The sequence below is a fragment of the Montipora capricornis genome, chromosome 4 (assembly GCF_036669925.1).
Source record: "Montipora capricornis isolate CH-2021 chromosome 4, ASM3666992v2, whole genome shotgun sequence".
NCBI classification, from domain to species: Eukaryota; Metazoa; Cnidaria; class Anthozoa; order Scleractinia; family Acroporidae; genus Montipora; species Montipora capricornis.
The window spans coordinates 13,514,277-13,536,776 of NC_090886.1; the positions used below are offsets into that span (position 1 = coordinate 13,514,277).

Here is a 22,500-nt window from a genome sequence, read left to right on the forward strand (position 1 = left end):
CCTACCTAGGAACAAGTTTTAAAGAAGGAAATAGAGTTTTTATTGATTGAAGATGGAAAACGCGATCATCACAAATTTCAATGGTCATAAAGATTGTAGTTCTCAGCCCAAAAAGAATCTCATTGTTGATAACACGTGCAGTAACCTACCACAAAAAAGAGGCAATAGAATAGCGCCTAAAGAGCTGTCTAACACTGAGGCTCTACAAACCTTCCTGCAGGGAAATTTGAAAACACAAAGGGAGCTTTTATTATCGTTAAATGACCACTGTATTATCACAATTGATTTTACTGGTGATATAAACCACACGACAAATCAAAAGTTTTATTGCTCCGTATCGCTTCTCTACGTTTTCCTTATAGTGTCTCCAGAGCCCTCTCAACGCTGTTTCTACGTTGATATATTTTTGCAGATACCCTGGGCCTAATTTACTACTATATGTGAAGACAGACTTCTCGCCTTGTTGTTGGGGCGAAAGATAAAGACAATGAGAATAGGTCTAGATGGTTGTTTTGTTTGATAATTTCCAAGGGCAATACAACTCTATCCTTCTTAGCTTTCGTACACTGGACGAAAAAATGGATTTACTCGAGTTTGCGAATTGAGCAAATATGTGGCAAATTTAGGGCTCTAAATTTGCTTTAACTTTGGTTTGACAGGTAAAGCCTGCGCAAACTTGAATGTTTGTTTTGTAGGAATTTGTGTGCAAATGTTAAGGAAATGTAATTATTTGCTTGGCATTTGCGTGCTATGCAAATCTTTAATGTTTCCACAGATTTGCTCAAATTTGCTTCACCGCAAAGATAGCAGTTTGACCTCAACCGCAAATGCAAGCAAATATGTCGCAAAACCAATAGTTTGCATTATTGTTTGAACTGATTTTCAAAGGATCAAAATACGTACATTTGCATTTTATTTACTCTCTTTTGCAATGGGAGCAAAAAGGAATGAATTGCCGGAATATGACTTTGTTGTAATACCAGGGAGCAAATATGGTGATTTACATCATCTTCGTTTTGTTGTCATAGGCAATGTGCATATGATATTTGTTACAAATTTTACTGCTGTGGCAAACTTTCAATTTTGACATAACCTTTATATTATTGCACGAAAACTGCACTGGTATTCGGAACCTTTTGAGTTTCATTAGCGGCAACGTCCTACAACGAAAACGAACCAGTGGTAAACAAAATGCTTGGGCCTTCCTCGTTCCCAGGATCTTTTCGAAGGGGCAATTGTCCGCCATTTTGAATCACCCCGCCGCAAAGACCCTGGAAACGAGGTCTTGTGACGATTAAAATTTGGTTATCGACGGTTTGAAATTCGCGCGGGAGATGTGCTCTTTCCTCTTTCTTTTCGTTTTCGGACGACCAAGGTTTTATACGGCGATTCCTTGACATTTGTGCGGGTGAAATGGCAGTAAGAATCGACGAAATCCGAAAGAAAGGACAACGACCATTCAGGCCATAACGTCGGGAACCAGTCCTATAGTTTTACAGTAGTTCGCCACAAACACACACACCAGTGTCATGAATGTTGAATGGTCGGTCTTTGGAATGTTCTATGCCTATTTCAAGTCCACGATTCCCACTAATTCCAAGGCGACCAGAGAAACCCAGCAAGAATATACTTCGCTAGCTGCTTGACATGGAACCGTTGAATCATACAGCTGTACGTACTGGATTCTGATCAGGGAGTTCAGGGACGGTGTTCGAGAAAGAATTACGACCAAAGCCAGCAGCATTAATCGATGAAGAATTCATGGCAGAAATAGAGGCCTTCTTCCTAAAGCAAACGGAGTTCAACGAACGTTTGGAACAAAGGATGGCCGAACAGCTACATGTGGATTTAAGCAAAAGAGCGGGAAGATTCAAGATTTAAAGCGCCGAATAGCAAAAGATTGCCGAAGGAGTTTCGGTAGGTCACCTCACTGATAATATTAAATAACCTGAAAGTATATGCCTTAAATTTTGTATAGAATATCCTTTCTTTTTCATAACACGTTTGATTGCTGAATTGAGATTCGCATCATACATCCCTCTCTCTGCAAGGACAGTCTTTACTTTTGCAGACGTACATGTACTCCCTTAGTAATTTCACGTCACGTTATTAATTTAAGGCCATTCAAAACAATACCAATAATAAGGAAAGGGGTATGAATGATATGGATCTCTGCATCCCCGTGACAGCTGAAGTCTATTATACCCGGCCCCTTATTTGCCACTTATTTTTATGTGCCTCATTCTTCAAACAATACTGTTCCTAGAACACATTAGTGGCCCGGGTATGCTATAGTTAAATATATCTTTTCACAAGCGATGTGGTGTGCAGTGGCAAGGTTTGGTGGAATACAAATTTCCTGACATGGTTACCGTATGCCTTCACTGTTGTCTCATGTCCAAACAATGTCACACGTTTAGTATCTGAAGCCTTTTGTACCAAGCTATTCACCAAACCTTGCCACTGCACACCACATTGCTTGTGCAAGGATATACTGTAACTATTTCATATGACATGATATAAAAAGGTATCTCACTTGTTACAGTGTACTTGTCACTTGTTTTTCCTATGACATGGAATACCTTCACTGGTGTCTCATGACCAAACAATGTCACATGTTTAGTACCTAAAGCCTTTTATACCAAGCCATAAAAAATAATTGTAACGAATCAGAATACAGGGAAGACAGTGAAATAATAACTGGATATGCAGCGTTATTCCACCAAACCTTACTACTGCACACCACATTGCTTGTGCAAGGATGCATGTAACTATTTCCTATGACAATTGGTATATAAAGCTTCTCACATGTTATTTTTCACTTGTACAGTGTATTTTGTTTGCATGTACATGTACAGGTGTATGCGAGCCTTTACAACAAAATCCAATTGTCTTGTCGGGTATTCTATGGTAAAGTACTCAATGCATTACTAGCATTTCTCATGGAAGATTATACAGCTACTATACATGTACATGTTGAGAGCTGGCTATCTAAATATACTGTACCAACCATTTTGTGATAGAGTTGATATTGTCAATATTTTCAATTTCTCCCCATAAAACCTCAAATTTTATTTGATAAGTACTTAGTCTACATGTAGCTCATACGGTAACAACACAAAAAGAACATCCTGGAGAATTTTTATTAAAACTTTTGTTTTAATGAGCAGTTTTTTGTATGATTGCTCCACTGCTTTAATTGGATATGGTAAAAATCACACGTAATGCTTTTAGTGCTTTGTGGCCAGGAACCCAAGAAAAAAGAGCAAATTATAGATGAAATACAAAAGTTGTTTTGAGTTGTAGACATTAAACACTAATTCCATTTTAAAATTATGAGAAATTCAAGCTCAGTAACTATTATTGATTTTATTACATGCACAAAATGGTCAATTTGGAAAGGTGGACACTTGTGGGAGGCTGTCACAGGCTTCCAGATAAGTTTGCAATTCCTTTAGCTTCATTATTCAGTTTCACTTACACCGGAGGATTGCTTATGAGTGGCAAAGTGGTGTGTTACATAATTCATTGAAATGTACATGTAGCTTATGCATTGATTGATTGATTGACTGGTGTGAATATTTTCCAGGGCCTATCTCAACCACAAGCTGCAGTGCTGAAGGGAATGTCTTGAGGTGCAAGAAACAGACAGTCCACTGATTGTGAATTGTGATGCAATTGCAAATTAATGTCAATACTTGGGTAGAGTAGTGTCATTGTTATTCTGGATACACTGTATGAAATTAATCTTTTGACATGAACTGGGGTCAAGTGAATTTTTTCAGGCATCCGGTAATTATGGCAGAGTCGAATGTTCAGGGCAACAATCAGTGATTACCTGTGCTAATAAAGGAATCGGTTCTCACTAATTTTTGACTAAAATCAAGAAAGGTTTCACAATCCTTTAAGTCCGAGAAAATTGTCAGTGATCTTTCAATACTAAATACATCAAACATAAGCAGTAACATGAGTTTAATTGATATCTTTCTAATAGACGTATCTGCACGTGGCATCAATAATTGAAAGATGGGTGTAATATAAGTACCACTCAATTACATGCAGTTAATTTGTTATAATATACATATCTGTAGTATTTTCCATCTGAACTGGCGGGTGGCACGCCTCATACGGTTCGATGTAACTTGTAAAGTAGGTCTAACCATGCAGTTAATTTGTCATACAGTTGTACTTGTATACTAATTTGTAGTATTTTCCATCTGAACTGGCGGGTGGCACGCCTCATACAGTTTGATGTAATTTGTAAAGTACAATGTAGGTCTAACCATGCAATTAATTTGTCATAATATAATAATTTGTAGTATTTTCCATCTGAACTGGTGGGTGGCACGCCTCATACAGTTCGATGTAATTTGTTAAGTAGGTCTAACCATGTAGTTAAATTGTCATAGTATACTAATTTGTAGTATTTTCCATCTGAACTGGCGGGTGGCACGCCTCATACAGTTCCATGTAATTTTTAAAGTAGGTCTAACCATGTAGTTAATTTGTCATAGTATACTAATTTGTAGTATTTTTCATCTGAACTGGCGGGTGGCACGCCTCATACAGTTTGATGTAACTTTTAAAGTACAATGTAGGTCTAACCATGCAGGTAATTTTTCATATTGTAGTACACTAATTAATTTTGTAGTATTTTCCATCTGAACTGGCGGGTGGCGCAACTCATACAGTTCGATGTAACTTTTAAAGTAGGTCTAACCATGCAGTTAATTTGTCATAGTGATGATGATGATGATGATGATGATAGTATACTACTTTTAGTATTTTCCATCTGAACTGGCTGGTGGCACTCCTTATACAGTTCGGTGTCACTTGTAAAGTAGGTGTAATCGTGCAGTTAATTTGTTATAGCATTTTAATTTGTAGTATTCTCCATTTGAACTGGCGGATGGCACGCCTTATATGGTTCGATGTGACTTGTAAAGTAGGTCTAAACATGCAGTTAATATGTTATAGCATACTGTGAAGTATTTTCCATCTGGTTCTGTAGATAAACGTGTTTGCAGAACTTAGATTCAAGTACACTACTATAGGAACTTGCTTTCAAACAATGCTTAACAAAATGTTCACCACAGTTTGTGGTTGGTGCATCATTACTGTAAGTTGTTCGATAATAGTATTGGGCGCAGTTCAGATACCAAACCTAATAACTTAAATCAATTACATGAAAATGCAATGTAGCATATGAATCAATGTGAAATGGCTGAGTCATTCTCCTAGCTGCTATTTCAACTTTCAGGCAGGTTTGATTTAGATACTGAATTTTTTCTTATATGGAAGTATACTGTGCATATACTTGTGACGTATCATATGGCAGTTATTATGTTGTCCTAAGGTCAGCCTAAGTTTCTATTAATTCCCAATCAAATGTTTGGTATCTGAACTCAGGCTTAACTTCTCCGTTGGCTTTAACATTGCCAAGTTTACTGCTGTAAGGGATATTTTGCTATGCTTTTGGGATTCAAAATGTACATTCATCCAAATGAATTGTTGTATTGGCAAAAACAAAAGCTATGGTATTTGAGGCAATTCTGCAGGTTACATTTCCAAAGTACTACATGTATAGAAAGGTAAAATAATTTCAACAATGTAATTAATTTAGGATTTAAATACCTGCATATATATCATAATTAGGAACTTACTGTCACGCAAGTCAATTATTTATTAAGATGAGTAATAATTTGCTGCTAGTTGTATTGCATTAGGTTGTTACTAATTTCTGCATGTTTCGGCCACGAATTTGAAGAAAAACGTTGAGTAATCTTTCATCTTATTTACCTTACCTACATTCTTTTGCATGTAACATTTGTATTCAGGTGCATTATGAGAATGGATTATTTTTAGCATTAGTTTCTAAGGAATAATTCACCTTTGAGTTACATTGTATGGAGGCACTGTCTAAAGGGCAATAAAACAGCTTCATGAATATACTGCAAATACAGTATGTCCATCCAAGTTTCAGAGCTATTTAATTGCCATCTCAATGTGCACTTGTATTATTAATAGTCAAAATTGAGAATGAGACATTTTATTGCATATGTTTAGATAATTAAACCTGCTTTATTTTATTGTTGAAATGGTTGCAGTATTCAATCAACAGAGTTTCAAGGGTATGTCATCTTCCATCTCAAGGAAAATGCCAAACAGATTCTTTGATTACATTTGCTAATTTGAGAAAAAAAGTGATGGAAAAGCATTCACCTCTGGCCTAATTAAAGAACAGTGGTGTAAAATCACATTTTAATCATTTTGCTATTACAAGCAAAACTAATGTTTTGGATCACATCTGTTATCTTGACCAAAAGCTCCAAGTATATTGTTCACATTTGGTACTTTAAGCAAAAATGATATTGTTATCACATTTGCTACAGTGAGCAAAAACATAATTTTATTTTTTGATCACAGGGCTACCGGAGCAAATAGTCAAATTTCCTATCGTAAACAAGCATGAAAACCTGGTTCTTTGACTGCATTTGGTATGCAGAGCAATTATGTGAAAAAAGTCGTACATTTGGTTACATTTAATATCTCGAGCAAATTTCTACAAAAATACATCCTTGAACAGATTTGCTTTCCTGATCAAAACCCTGCAAAACTACACGTTTGGCCACATTTGCTATTCTGAGCAATCTCTGCAAAAATTCATATTTGAACACATTTGCTGCTCCGAGCAAACGGGTACAAAAACTAATATTTGCTCGCTTTTACTTACCTTGTAAAAAGGTGCAATGATGAAAGTTTGATCAAATTTACAACTTCAGGAAAAGTACTTGCAAAATTTTAGTTTTAACATCATGTTTACTACCCCTCCAAATGTCACAAAAAATACCATGTTATCCGTACTTTTACTCACAACAGCAAATTTAAAACAAATGTGGCATTTACGAGCGTTGCCATGGCTGGAAAAACTGTGGCAAATGTGATCTTTGCTTTTCAGAAAATCTAAGCAAAGGTGCACAAACGTAGCATTTGCCATGCATTTGCTCCACATTTGCTATATGTGAAAATCCGTTTTTTCGTCCAGTGTGTATCGCTTCAGCCATTTAGCGTACTTGGTGCTATTTTCAAGGTAACTACTACACATACAAAAACGATTTTCTTCAAGCCAAAGTGGTTTTCTGCATAGTATATTCACAGCTTTAATTTCCGTCGATAGATTACTAACAAATACTATGTCTTGGCCTTGCTTGAGATGTAACATTGTTTTCCCGTTGCTAATTTCATCTTTTTTAGCGATAAATGCGAGCCGTTTCAATGATTCATGTTTCGTACTGATCGACGCACGCCAACTTCGTCAACCACAACTTGTCAGTGAACGAACAAAACAACTTATTAAAGTTAAGGCTTAGGCAAATAAAGATAAGTCCAGTATGTAAGCGCTTCAGAAAGCCTTGTAAAAACTATCACTATCTGGGTGAACTGTATGTTCGATTCGTGTCTACATGAGAAGCATCTGAGCTGCACGATGAAACAAAAGAAGAGTGGGAACATCTGGCAAGGCAAAAATCTCATCATTATATTCTTGCCAAAGAGACCAAGTAATAACCTTTAAAGACAAAAATAAAGACATTTACTGATGATGGAAAAACAATTACAACAACTTATTTCACTTTCATTTCTTTCAGCGAAAAAAAAAGGTGTCACGAGAGGCAGAGAGGCAAAGTAATATATGAACAGAGAATTTTCAGAACACTTTTGGTTTGACTAACAAGAACACATTACGCGCAACATTCATTGCCAAGAACAAAATGTTGAATTTAACTGACGTCAGAAACCTGACAAGAATTGAAGAGTTTTATTTCTCGTCGACTCTTACCGAACAAAAGGCAAATATCACTGTTTCAGTATTAACATTCTTCTTTCCATCACCGCGGTTCTTGGAAATGCGCCGATCATCGCTGCTCTTCCAAAGGCGTCATTCCTTAATTCTCCATCAAAACTCCTTCTAGACTGCCTTACGAGCACTGAACTTTCTCTTGTCCTCAAAATGCTCCAAGCATTGCTACTATTCTTTACTACTTCTTAATTCCACATTTCCCTTTTTTTTTTGTGGAGTCTCTTTGATGATACTGACTGAAATAAGTATGGACAGACTTCTCGCCGTTTTGTTGGGGTTAAGATACAGACAAGTAATAACCTTACGGAGAGTATGGGTTTTTGCGGTTTCTATTTGGCTTTTAAACATTATTAATGCCCCAATATTACATTACATGCCTTTTTATGGCGCTAGCATCTCCTCTGCAGTGACGATCCTGTGTATAATTATAATTATAGTCTCAGCTTGCTGTTACATGAAAATCTATCGCACACTTCACCAACACCAAGCTCAAGTACAACACCATGTTCACCAAGGACAACCGAACGGGGGAGAAATTCCCCTTGTGTAGCACGGTACAGAAGAACAGCATCCAGTACGATATGGTTGCAGATATCATTAGTGGCTTGTTATCTTCCCTTTGGTGTAGTGGCAGTTAAATTAGTTACAGGTATTCACACACCTCTCCCTTTAACAATAGATGCCACATTAACTCTTATTATGTTTAACTCAACGCTGAATCCATTCCTGTACTGTTGGAAGATGCAAGAGATGAAGCAAGTGGTAAAGAACACGATCAGATATTTAAGTTGCTTTTCCTCTTAACTCTTTTGTGCGCGTGCAGTTCAGTAGTAGTCGGTAGTTGGTGAGACTGGGCATGGTGTTTGTTGATCACATGAATATTTACTATCCTCCGTATTTACAATCCTTCACTTTTTCTCGCAATTCTGTAAATATAGAAGCAGAAAAAAGATCGCGTCCATTGTTTCACTGAGTGGTCAATATTTGTAAAAACCTTAAGTTCTATTTTTCTGCTTTAAAAACAAAAAGAATGACACAATGAAACGTTTATGCTATTTGCAATTTATTTAAGAAATACCAAATAACTATCTGCCATTATAGTTCTGTTTGAGAGAGTAACGTCTTCTAAATGTAGTAACAACATGAGTGTTCCGTTAGCGAATGTTCTCTTTCAACAATAACGATTTTTTTGGCGCTCACGCAGTTCGACACTCCAATGCCCGAAAAGAGATAACAACGTAGTACCAGTGTTACGACATGACTACCCCAAACGCTCAGAGAAGACAACTAACATAGAACAGTGACTGATGGATTTTTATCTGTCATCAGCGAAAGGGTACGAAGTGAAATAATTAATTTATGTTGCAGTATGAGCAAAAAGTGAAAAATACGAGACCCAATACCGCGCACCGGTGGCTCAGTTGGTTGAGCATGCGGGAGGTCGTGAGCTCAACTCCGGCCGGACCAACACTCAGAGTCTTTAAATAACTGACGAGAAAGTGCTGCCTTTGTAATTACATCCGCAAATGGTTACACTTTCATGTCTTCTCGGATAAGGACTATAAACCGTAGGCCCCGTCTCACAAATATCTTCCATGTTCATTAGTTCCCTTTGGGACGTTAAAGAACACACACACTATTCGAAAAGAGTAGGGGATGAAGTTCCCGTTGTTGTGGCTGTCCTCTGTGAGTATATGGGTGGTTGGGTATAGCAGGTCCACATCAGCTGAATAGCTGCCAAAACTTCAACTTGCTCAAACAAATAAATAACATAACATAATTAACATCAGCTTTTGATTCTTGAGAAAAGCGAGAAGCAAGTGGTATCAGCTTTGATTCTTACAGATAAAATATTCTTTACAAGTTGATTCTTTGGATGGCTTTTTCGACAATAATTTTTTTTTCCTCTTTCTCATTGAAGACAACTAGAACAAGTCTTCATCTACACTAAATATTCCAGGTTAGCCCATCAAATCAAATCTTTTTCTCGACGAGGCGTAATAATATGGAATAGCATCCTTCAAGACCTGAGGAAATTATCTAAGCCATGCTTCAAGAATAAAATGCGACACTACCTAATTCAAATTCTCAATGAGGAGGAGGATTATGTTGGCATACCGACTATTATGTTTCACTTACAAAACGTTATATAGACATGTTTATAGAGTATACATTATAGGCTTAAGATATAGGCATGATTGACATCAATTTAAGTATTGAATATACGTCAATTTAAAATTGTATAATATGTAAATAAATCAATTTCACTCTACCCGCCTAGATTAGCTCTCGCTATTTGCGGGTAAGAGTGATTCTTTTGTAATATGTAATAAGAATAATAAATAAACTTGAACAGTGTTACCGACCAACATTATACGTCAGTACAATAAATTAGTAGATGAGGTTTAAATGATAGCTGAGAATAAGCGAGAATTTCAATTATCAGATACGAAATGACGTGTTGTTTTGTAAAATTTACTGATAGCCCAGAAATGAAATATTGATTATGATACCTTTCCATTCCACCAAAATTTCCGACATTTTCGAAATGGAAACAAATGGTACGGAAATTTCAAGGGAAAAGTTGAATTTCCGAAAAGCATTCAACCCGAGAATTCCGGAAATTCAGGAAAGAAAATCAAATTGAACAGAAATTTCCGAAAAAAAGAAGTTCGAAAATTTGGGTATACCTCGCGAGGTTGTCCTCTCTTTCGGAAATTATGCAAATTCGCAACATTTGTATTCAGCGTTAGTGCGTTCTTTTTGACCACGATCAGCCCGAGTTGGACATCCCACGGGAGGATATGACGGCGACGCGTATTCGAAAATGGATTAAAATTTTAAATTAGAATCTTTCCACTTATCTGTCGATAAATAATAGCTACAGGTATATTCGTCAAGAAAGCGTTTCCTAAAAATAAAAAAAAAGCCCCGTGGATTACTTGATTGTTTGGCATAGGTTGGCTAAGAAAAGTAGAAAGAGTTGTAACACGTTGCAGAACCGCATTGTACGACTCATTCAACCCTTTGTTTTGCGACGTTTTCCTGTCCACACGAATCCGGATATTTTTGAATCCAAAACTTTTTCTTTCCGGATTCACAAATTTTCCCCTCAATATAGCGTATTCAAATCGAATTCGCCTGTGCACACGCATTCGATGGTATCCGGATTCATTCTGGAGAAACTAGGCCTACACGTTGTGCTCCATATTGTTCGGTAAGAGACTGGACACGATTAGGATTCACCGTCCACACGTTATCGGACTCGTTGTGGATTTATTTTTTTCCACTCTGGAGAACGGATTCAAAACTATCCGGATTCGCTGAGAATCCGCCGCATGCATGTGAATAGAAGCCGTATCTGGAAAGAAAAATTTGCGGATTCATAAATATCCGGATACATATGGACGGGGCCTAAGTGAAGTCCTTACTGTTTTGGTCTATAAAAAGCCCCGGGGGGGGGGGATACTCCCTTATAAGGGCTTAATGGGGACGTGCGGCCAGCCAGGGTATGTTTTTCGGGATTTTTGTCTTGAACAGGGTATCGAATTTATCATTTCTTGTCTTAATCAGGGTATCGATTTATCAATTTTTGTCTTAAACTGGGTTAAATGTCATCAATCAATCAATCTATCATAGTCTCTTGATGTCTTAAACAGGGTATCAAAAATCGGAAGTCTGTCTTAATTCTTAAAAAGAGTAGGAAAATCAGCGATATTTGTCTTAAATAGGGTCAGGGTATGAGGGTCCGCGCCGGACCTCCCCACCCAGAGATATATCGAGCTCCCCCCCCCCTCCCCCCCGCGATAAAAAGTCACATGTTGACTGATCACTGCTCCGTTTACTTCTATATTTGCGATTAAATCTCGAAGTCATTGAAAAATTCCACTGAATAGCAAACAAACCTGCGCGGCTCTTTTTTTCGCCCCTGAAAATTTCCAGAAATTTTCTTTTGTGCTCACGGAAATGGAACATCAAATTATGACAATTAATCTCACTTCAAAAGAGAGGAATTAAAGTAAATTCAAACCCTTTCAGGTACTGAAGTTTCATAAGCAGCAGTTGGGAAATGTTCATATTTATCAAAGTTGAGAAGACTGCATTTTGCCGACTGAAAGAGGCCTCCAGAAGCCAGAAGATATTTTGTACCCATCGCGCATTTAAGCAGTTGAAAAAAAAACAAAATGGAAATGTGATACATTAAGGACTCTCATTGGGAGCTACAGCCTAAATTTGTCGGAAAAAAACTTACCTGTACACGTTTCAGTTCTGTTTAGTTTGCTGTACTATCCATATTCTGAAAATTATTCCACAGCAGGAGACCCATTCTCAGCTAACAGGGACCATTGATGTCACACGCTTTGGGCTTTTTTCAATTTTTGTATCTTACATTCTATATCACTAAAACGTGTTTTATTTTGATCTTAAACACCAAAGGAAATACCCAGGGAAATTTCATTGAATTAGCTTTTCAGGTTACTCTCTGGTGAGAATTTATGTTATCCCATGTTGCTGAAAATAGCCTGTCACACGGAAGAAAATGTACTTTCAAATGACCTTTAAGCCAGTAAACGCTTTAGACTTTCCATTGAAGATGTGCCCATTTTGTACATATTACACAGACGATTATAAATATAAGAGCTGTAAGCTTGACACCCTTTTTGCCTTCCGTGAATATTGTCAAGAGATGCTGTCCAATGATTTTGGGTAAATTACGTTACCATGTTTGTAGGGCAAGTGATTGACTGACAAATTTTGTATTCTGATATGTGTATTACGATTTTTTATCCCTTTTGTCTTTCTGTTTTAATCACAGCAAACATAACAGGGGACTATCCAAACACCATGAAAAAATAAACAAACGAAAGGCTTTTGGGCAATTTGCACGTAAATTACGTTACTGAAATTTATTCCCATAATTTACCTACGGAATACAGCAAGTTGGTAACAGGTGTTCAAATATATATTTGCCTTCTAGGAACTCAAGAATTCATGTATCAGTTTTAATATTACTGTCATTATATAATCGCTAGAAATAATATTGAAGACAATGTAAATTACGTTACCGTAACGTAATTTACCGGAAATAAAGAGGCTTCTGTTCAGCAACGTCCTGGTGGACGAGATTCGTGAATCAGCCCGATTGAATGTGATTAACCGAAGCAAGCAGGTTATTCGAAATATCGTCTCTGGAAAAATCGAGAAGAAGTGCAGGCTTCTTAGAAGGATGAACAAGGAGACCAGACTGGCGAGGAATAGTCTAATGCAGTCCCAAAGTAAGTCCTGTGTTATGGAGAAGAGGACGCGCCTCCTTCAGATCCATCAAGCCAAGCAAGAGATGGCTAAACCCTGGAAAGGGATAATAATAGTCGAATGATGCCAGGAAAGAACGATGCAAAGAGAAATGAAACAGGCGTTAAGGTGCAGAAGCACATCCTGTGCGATTACTTGTACAACTTTTTTGACAAGTTCAAAGCAGAAAACCCAGACCAAAGGATGTCCCATGCAACATTTTGCCGACTGAGGCCAAAGCACATAATTCTGGCATCTTTCACTTCCCGTAATACCTGTCTTTGTCAGCATCACCAAAACCTGGCCCTCTTACTACGTGCTCTGGAAGGCAAAGAAGCCACCACCACTGTCAACCCTGACAAGTCTATTGCTGAAAATAATGATGAGCAAATTAAATAAAAGAGATCCTAGCATGCCCATCAGTAGAGTATGAGCGGTGGAAACAGGTAGAAGATCAAGATGGGAAAAAGCGCAGTTTCCAAGGCGAAATTTATCAACGTTGTAGAAAATGCAGTGAGCAAGTTCCGAGGACACGCAAATCGAGTGACTCTGCAGTATTCCCAGCTAAAACGTCTAAAAGAAAACCTTCCGAAGGGTGAGGTAATAGCTCAAATGGACTTTGCCGAGAACTACCTTTGCCAGTCCTGTGATGAAGTCCAGAGTGCGTATTGGAATAGGGTTATGGTAAGTCTTCATCCTGTCGTGGTTTACTTCAAAGATGCTGATGGCCACTTAAAGCACAAGAGCTTTGTATTCGTATCAGATGAGCTATCCCACAACTCATCATCGATATACCTAATACTTAAGAAGTTCCTATCTGAGTTAAAGGGTTTGGTCACACCGCTGACTTGCATCTACTACTGGACAGACAGCCCCACCTCACAGTACCGAAACAAGACTATCTTTGCCGTGACAGCTAATCACAAGAGTGAGTTTGGGTTTCCGGCTGTGTGGAACTATTTCAAAGCTAGCCGGTCACGGAAAAGGGTCATGCGATGGAGTGGGAGGAACCGCAAAGAGGATGGCAGACGAGGCAGTAAAGACAGGTAAAGTCAAGATCTAAGATGTCAATGACTTTTTCGAGCGGGTCTTAACGCGTAAAACTAGCTCCTCAGTCGCGTACAGATTTTACAGTAAAGAAGAGTATGGTAAAACAGTAGCATACCTTGAAAGAAAATACAAAGAAGTCAAGGGGGTTCCAAAAACGATGAAACTTCATTCTGTGGTTGGCAATTCAGCAGAAAAAGTAATGGTAAGAGAGAACTCTTGTTACTGCAGTAACTGCCCTCATGACAAAGGATTCCAAGCAGACTCAACTTATGGGTGGAAAGCAGTCACCATGATCTTAAATGAAGTTAGTGGTCCCCTTGACAGCCAACTTGCCGTACGTGTTAATGACTGGGTAGCTGCCGACTATGAAGGAAATTGATACGTTGGCCACAAAGATAAACTAGCCGCGTACAAATTGACGAAGATGACGATGAGTTGTAGGTCTCCTTCACGACAAGAGGAAAAGGAAACAGTTTAAAGTGGCCTGCTCGAAAGGATGTCTTGTGGCTTGAAAGACACAGCATTCTCTGCGTAATCGAGCCTACGGTCCCCCTTGGCAGAACTGGGCGCACCTTTAAGGTTACAGATGTAACCGTTGAACTGATCGAGCAACGGCATGTACGTTTTGAGCTTTAAAAATAAAACAATGAACTGAAAACTTTACTGAAAACACTGGCTGTGCTACTTTTGTCAGAAGGAACTGAAAAGTGGCGTAGTTTGATTGATAACTGCTTTTCATATTCCGTTTCTATTGCTTTATGAGTGGATGTAAATTACGTTACCAACTAGAAAAAAGAACATAAATCACATATTGAAATTAAGTTTACATTGCAAAGAACTGCAGAAACTCGAACGCCTTGTTATTAATACTCCGTCCAAGGTCATAGTCAATTTTTCAATTTAATTGTGTCGTTCAAGTTTATCAGTAGTAGTTAATCGAAAGTGTGTAGTTCACATTTTCTTTCATGAGAATGAAAGCTTACAGAGCATGAGTTTAGGTAAACCTGTGATTTTGTACCGTTATCAGGAATAGATTGTTATCAGTGTTATAGTGTAATAGTGTGTTATAGAGTAATAGCGAGACAGTGTAAATTACGTTACTGTCATTTGTAAATTACGTTACCATGTTTCAGGCCGTTTCCGCTTATCTTTCGGCGTAACATACCAATTAAAAAGTTTGTGGTTAAATAGTTTCGTTTGTAGCATTTATAGTTAGATGAATGCGGACTTTTACATCCCCGAAGTTAAAACGTAACAGAAAACATAAAAAATGGAATTTTCATATCGATAAAAATATGATTAAACTTGTAAAATTGTTAAAAAGTTATTTCTGACAAGTTACAAGTTAGTACAAATAATAAAGCAAATTAATTTTTCCCCATATACATGTTTATTAAAAACGACAAAAGTTTACTTGCAATGACACTTATCCATTACTAAAGTTAAGTTTTTCCTATCGAGGCCCTAAAAATCACAAGTTTCTTTTTTTCACAAGAAGGGTTAAACATTTTTTCGTTTAACTTGCAAACTACTTGGTCGTTAATTGCGCAAATTCAAAAAAAGGAAGTTAAAGAGTTATCATATTCAGAAATGTTAATAAAATGAAAATCGGTAACACTTCATTTTTTGACTTTACAAACTGCGAATGGTCCCAGTTAGCTGAGAATGGGTGAGGAATCAAGAAAGAAAAGGTAACTACATCAATAATGTATGTCGACTCACTCAAGATTTCATCTTCTTGTATGACAATACTGCACGACGTCGAGTCGCTTAAAACGTCTAGGAGAAGCAAAATGATGTCAACAAACACGACATTTGGGAAAATAAAGTTTTGCAGCTCAATCTTGAGGTTACCGTAAACCTTAAGGAGGGGTGCTTTGAAATTTATTTTGTACTCGTGTCACTTTTAACAAAACTATACAAAAAAAATACATCAACGTAAAGCCAATCAAATAACGAATCAGAAAAAAATAACTATTTTGAAGATTTTTTTATTCATAAGCGGGCCTTCAAACGCAAAACTGACAGTGGTTGCTAAACTCAGTTGCCTGGATTCGTTTGGCGTTTACCATTAACCATCTGCAACTGGCTAATCAGTAGATGAAGGACTGAAAAAAGTGCGTGAGGCTTTTTCAATATTGCTTTGCATGTCAAGAGATTATCTAGGTATCTCCTGCCCATTGCAGTTTGGTGGAAAATACTATTTTGAATTCATATTGATTTGCGATGACGGAAAATTGAAATACCTGAAAGGCTTCTGGCACACGAAAACTGAATAGGAACAAACGCAGGTGATATATCTATTAGATTAAAGTTCATTGCAAAGTATGCGTTGATGCTTCCTTACGGAAATTAAATCTTCAACCTGACATTTGAATCCACGAAAATGTCAAAGAAAATGTCTCAACCTAAAGTAATTAGTACCACCAAGGGCCACTGAGGAGTTTGATTTCCTGTTAGTGAAAGTTTATATGCTCTCTACTCGGATTTCATTTTTTTTTTAATCAGAAACTCAGGAACTTGACAGTGGAGACATCTGTATTGCTGTATTTGCTGTTTTCTTCATATTCTGAAAAGTATTCCACAGCAGCCTGCAAGTTCAGTTAAAGAGTTCTGTCAACTGAATCAAGAGAAAAAGGTAACCGTACATCAATGATGTATGTCGACTGACTCAAGATTTCGTCTTCTTTTATGACAATACTGCATCACGTAGAGTCGCTAAAAACGTCTAGTTTGGGAACGTTGGGAAAATAAAGTTTTGCATCTTAACCTTAAGGTTACTATAGACCTTCAAGAGGGGTGTTTTGAAAAATCGTTTGTACTCTTGTCAGTTTTATCAAAACTATACAAAAATTATATCACCGTAAAGCCAATCGAATGAAGAATCAGAAGCAATAACTATTTTAAAGATTTCAGTTATTGATAAGCGGGCGCAAGCAGTGGAACTCATTTGCCTAGATTTGTACGGGCATTAACGATAAAACAAGCTGCATCTTGCCAATCACTATGAAGGACTAAAAAAGCGCGTGAGCGGTTTCGATATTGCTTTTGGTTAATGATAAAATGTATATTGAGTTAGAAGGATGTAATATTATTTTGCCGATATTCGTGACATGACAAGGCTTAAGAAAGAGAATATTTGAAATATCAGGAACAAAACACTTCGGTGCCTTTATAATCGAGGAATAATATACCCTATTATATTAATTAAAAAATGAAGCCCGAGTTTTTGTCTCCTAATGTTTTCCAAGCTAATCACATCTTATCAACGCTGTCATGCTGTCGGCCAATGAAACACAAGCTTATAACAAGATAGTCATAATGATAATAACCCATTGCACTTTTCTGGAAATACTATTTTTATTTCATATTGATTTGCGATGACGGAAAATTGAGATAAAACAGAAAGGCTTCTGGCACAAGAAAACTGAATAGCAACAAAGTACTCTCTTCAGCGAAAGAAAAAGTAAACGTGGAGGAAACTCAGTAGGGTAACCCTTTACTGGAGTGCTATACTTACAACCTTTAGTTGGAGGCCATACGTTGGTCGAACAATGGGCCTTTGTCGTTAGCGGTGAGTTCCTTCTTCTTCCTTCATGGAACGATCTTTCTTCTTTCCTCGTTTTCTTTGGCCCGGGTTTCTTACCACATTTTATCAAAGTGGCGTTTTTTCTTGACAACGAACTCATAGGAGTCATTTTTCTCCAAAGTTCTTCTCCAAAATTCACTTATCTTTCTTTAAACCACGCGCAAAAGCAATTGTAACTCTCAGATAAAAATGGCGATTTTAGTGCACGGCAGAAACCACAACAGAATTATAGAAACACCAAGACACTGTTCTGATTAAAGAATAGTTTGTTGCTCATAGTAAAACTGTTACCTTTTTTTCCTCTTACTCGCATATTGACACGTGTGAATCCGTGCTCTATCACGTAGTAAGTGAGATGCAAATGCCTGGGTCGTTCACTAAAGGCTGCTCAATGTTAGTTGTCTAGGAGAGCTACTTTCTGCACTTAACTATAAACTTTCTTTTTTTCAGGAAAGACAGATGAAACTGTGTCATCTGAAGTAGGAGTCCTCTAAAAGACCGGTGAAGATAAGAAGATTTTGATAACAGAAAAAAAGGAAAAATTATCAATACCAAACATGAAGCCGGATTTCACTGAAACTGGAAACTGCACGACAATTCAAGAATTCTGTTGCTTGGCGAGCGTAAAGGAACCACTTCCAACAGTTATTTTAGCATTGAATATTCTCCTTTCCATCACCGCTTTAATGGGGAATGTTCTGATCTTTGTCGCTCTTCGAAAAGTCTCTTCCCTTCATCCGCCATCAAAACTTTTGTTTGGTTGCCTCGCAAGTACAGATTTCTGCGTGGGTCTAATTTCACATCCTCTTTTTGTAACCTTTATTTTTGCTCGAGAACATTCCAAGCTGTGCTACTATTCTACCATACTCTTAAATACGATAGGCTCCATTTTTTGTGGGGTGTCTGTGTTAACAATAACGGCAATAAGTGTAGACAGACTTCTCGCCCTTATGTTGAGGCTAAGATACAGGCAAGTGGTAACTTTGAGACGTGTATGGATCCTCGTGGTCTGTTTTTGGCTTTTTAGCTCTAGCTTTTCAATAACAATGTACTACAAGCGTCGCATAGCTGAGACGATTACCTCCATAATAATGCTATTATGTCTAGTAACCTCCATGTTTTGCTGCATAAAGATTTATCTTACCCTCCACCGGCACAAAGCTCAAGCAAAGTCTAATAAGTCCCAAGGACAACCACATGAAGCACGAATTCCACTGAATATAGCACGATACAGAAAGACCGTGTCTAGTGCTTTGTGGGTACAAATGACTTTACTTGCTTGTTATCTACCGTTTGCTGTTGTTACAGGCTTGCGTGGTGTGCTTGGGTTACACTCGGCAAATTTTCACCGAGCCCATGTTGTAACGATTACTCTTCTTTTGTTGAACTCCACGTTGAATCCATTCCTGTACTGTTGGAAAATAAAAGAAGTGAGGGGAGCAGTGAAGGACTCCATCAACAAGTTGAACTGTTTTCCGGGTTAGCTGTCTCGAAACCCTAGACGGTATAGCTTTCTTAATAACATCATTTACATGGGCACTCCATCTTAGGTTGTCACTTACAGTAAGCCCAATTAACTTATTACTACTTACAACTACTAGCTCTTTTCCCTCAACGACAACTGCATGAAACTCTTTGGGGTTCCGAACAAACGAAATCCTAAGCTCCTTACATTTTTTCGGGTTAAGGTGCATCCTATTTTCCTGTGACCAAAGTATAACCTGATCTGTGATATTCTGAGCATTACTCACATCACTAGCTTACAAGATTCTTGTTTTTAGTTTTATCAAGTGAGGGTGTATGTCAAAGCATACGAAACGTTAAGTAAATAATTTCAAATAATGCGCTTGTATGATTCGAAACACCGACGTTTCGAGCGCATTACTTTTTAACCCAAGGGTTACGTAAGTAGAGTACCTGTTGAAAAAAATAAATAAAATAAACCTTTTATTGTGCCATAATGGGTTTTCTGAAGTTGTACATAATGTCTTAATGGTCACTACCAGCAGCAGAGATCAAGATTCTCCGGAGTTAACTAAATCACCACTCTTCTAAGTTCCTTTCCAAACGTTTGCTCACTGGCCGTTTCTATGCTAAAGACGCATAATCCGTCTAGACAAATTATGCGTCTGTCATATTATACGTCTAGTGAAAAGAGGAGATGAGCTATAGAAGACGCAAAATCCTTTTGGGACGAACTTGGGCAAACATTTTTTTCTCCGTCTATTAAATTCGTCTAGTATAAAGACGGACACAGGACGCAGAACTGCCTGAAAAGATTTCTCTCATATATAAAGGCGTATCGTTATACAATTTTGTTAATTACAACGACAAGGAGGCATGAGCGACCCCGAACTTCAACGATCTCAGGAAGCGGGTCCGTTAGCGCTAAAGATTGTTTTACAGATTTTAAACCGTTTGATTTGTACATTAAACCGTGCAACATCATGCAGCGGTTATTCATTACTAACAAGCTGCATCCCTTGCAGTATGTTACATTTTCAAACGGTGGCCACACTGCTGTAAAAGTTGACCTTGGGTTTCCTTTAGTTTCTGTTTCAATTCGTACACCACCGAACTTGCCTAAGAAGGAGCATGCATGCTTGCGGGCTATTAAATCCTGCTCGGTTTTCTTTCTAGCAGCTCACACTCCAGGGAACCACAGGGGCGAGGAAAACTGCATTTTACGCGCTTACAATATTTCTTTCCCCACTCCCTCATAGATGGCCAACATATTATTACCATAAACATATGACAAAGTAGTAAAACAATTTATTTCTACGGAATTTTAATCCAAAAACACGTTGCAGAAATCTCAGACAAAACCGTCCTTCAGGATATTGGCATAATTTCCTAATTCAGTGTATTTTTGGACCACTGTCAAGTCGTACAATTAAAATGCGTCTTGGAGTAGCTGAAAATTCGTGGAAGTCACACGGATTGAGATGTCTCAGTACTTTGTGTGACCTGGCACGTCTTCTGCCAGAGTCTCCGCGACTCCATCTCGCATCTTCAAGGACCAAGCTTAAGGAAAAAAAAATTCTAATGATACAAATCAAGTCGGCTCCTCGACAATGTTTTTGTCCCAGTACTTGGCAAGAAGTCGAGCTGCGTTTTTGTTCAAGGTAGCTCTAACGCGCGTCCGGTCTTTGACTTCGATACATGAGGCATCTCGTGGGTTTTGGGGGTTGTGACATAACTGTTCCCGGGGATGAGTTCCATGACAGGTTTGTAAAAACACATGCCAACAGCTCGTATGCGTTCTCCTGGTAAGGCGTCAGCTAACCTGCGATCAGGCTCTATTTTAGTTTCGCGTGCTACGTAATGTGGAGTTGGCGAAACGAAAAATAGAGCCTGACCAAATTCCTCTTCGAAATTCCTTCCGCCCACCTTTTTTGATTGATTGACATGTCCTTCGTCGGCCAATCAAATTTACTTCCATTACACCAATACACGCGGTTCCGGCTGATTCACGCTATTTTGTTTTGACCAAAGTTAATTACCGTGGGAGGAATATTATAAACGAATTCGAAAGTTACCGTTGGCTTTAATTTGAGAAAAACACATTTAAAGCATGGGGAATGTTTTCGACGACTATATTGCGGCAAAGGCCGGTGTAATTCTCCCTCCGAACTTCACTGAATATGCAATATTTTAAGCTTGACATCTTAATTTGTAATTGAGATAACCTAGCATTTTGTCGTTGGACGGTTTGGCAATAGATTTTTAAAGAAAAAAAAAGAGAAATACATTATTCCTTTAACGTGTTTCCCATGAAGGTTTCTTTGGTGATTTTTTCGGGTAATATCTTCAGTTGCAGTGTATTTCTAGAATTGCGCGCAGTAAAATCATGATACGTTTGGCTGTTAATTTTTTGATGGAGTACGAAGAGTAAGATGGACTCGCAAAGTTTCTTTTATTGTTGTACAATTGATCTCTCTGGAAACATTGCATTTTAGTTTCTGGAGTGTGAGTTTTAAGTTAAATCAACTGGAAATATTATGAAGTGTGCAAAAAAACCGTGTCATCAGTGATGTACAGTAAATAAATAAAGCCGTTTGATACACAGATATTCAAAACATGCATTCGTGTAACTTGCGATTTTATCAGCATCTCCTCCTGTTGATATATATGTCCCTTGTCTCATCCAGGAAACCAATATGCATCGGCTTTCATTGCCATTTGAAAGAACCAGCTATTTAGCGGCTTTCAAAACATCAGGGAACTTTGTGCCAAAGTTCTTTCAACCCCATGGCCACAGAGCTCGACAACGGAATCGCTAATTTCACTCGTTCCAGAGATTCAAACCCGATTCTGGACAAGTTATGAGATATTTCAGATGGCATATCTCCATTTATACAAAAAAAATCAAGTTGCACCGTCCACGGCATTGTAAGAACAAAAGGGAGCAAATTTCTTCGTACACTTATGGCGGATTAGTCTCGAAGACTTCGCGAGAGCTCCGCGCAATCACGATGGCATTTTCACTTCCGGCGTTTCAACAGCCAATCAGATCACGAGTTTGGTCGGCCAAAATTTGGCCGACCAAACGGAATTCTTGAGAGACTTTTGGTCAGGCCCAATTTTAGCGAGCGACGACATAAGAGAACATATGGGCGAAGCTAAAAATGGGCCTTTTCGCAGGTTAGGCGTCAGCTTTCTCTGTGATTTTCACTTCTTGCTCAGTCATATTCGTGTCTTACGTCGCGTG

At 38.0% G+C, this 22,500-nt stretch overlaps 1 protein-coding gene and 1 pseudogene across 3 annotated transcripts in view; both read left to right on the forward strand.

Annotated features, from left to right (window-relative positions):
* Window positions 1–19,740, forward strand: part of LOC138045584 (melanocortin receptor 5-like) — a 49,048-nt gene extending 29,308 nt beyond the window's left edge. The window contains exons 3-4 of one of the 3 annotated variants that reach the window (XM_068892135.1): window positions 17,606–17,774; window positions 18,240–19,740. In XM_068892135.1, coding sequence (XP_068748236.1) covers window positions 18,347–19,273 — 927 coding nt within the window. In that variant the 5' untranslated portion in view covers window positions 17,606–17,774; window positions 18,240–18,346 and the 3' untranslated portion in view covers window positions 19,274–19,740. Of the gene's footprint in view, window positions 1–16,693; window positions 16,839–17,553; window positions 17,775–18,239 lie in introns of those variants that run through there. The other 2 variants (XM_068892136.1, XM_068892134.1) reach the window with 2 other exon arrangements.
* On the forward strand, window positions 13,610–14,579 carry LOC138046131 (uncharacterized; annotated as a pseudogene).
* Window positions 19,741–22,500: the final 2,760 nt, after the last annotated feature.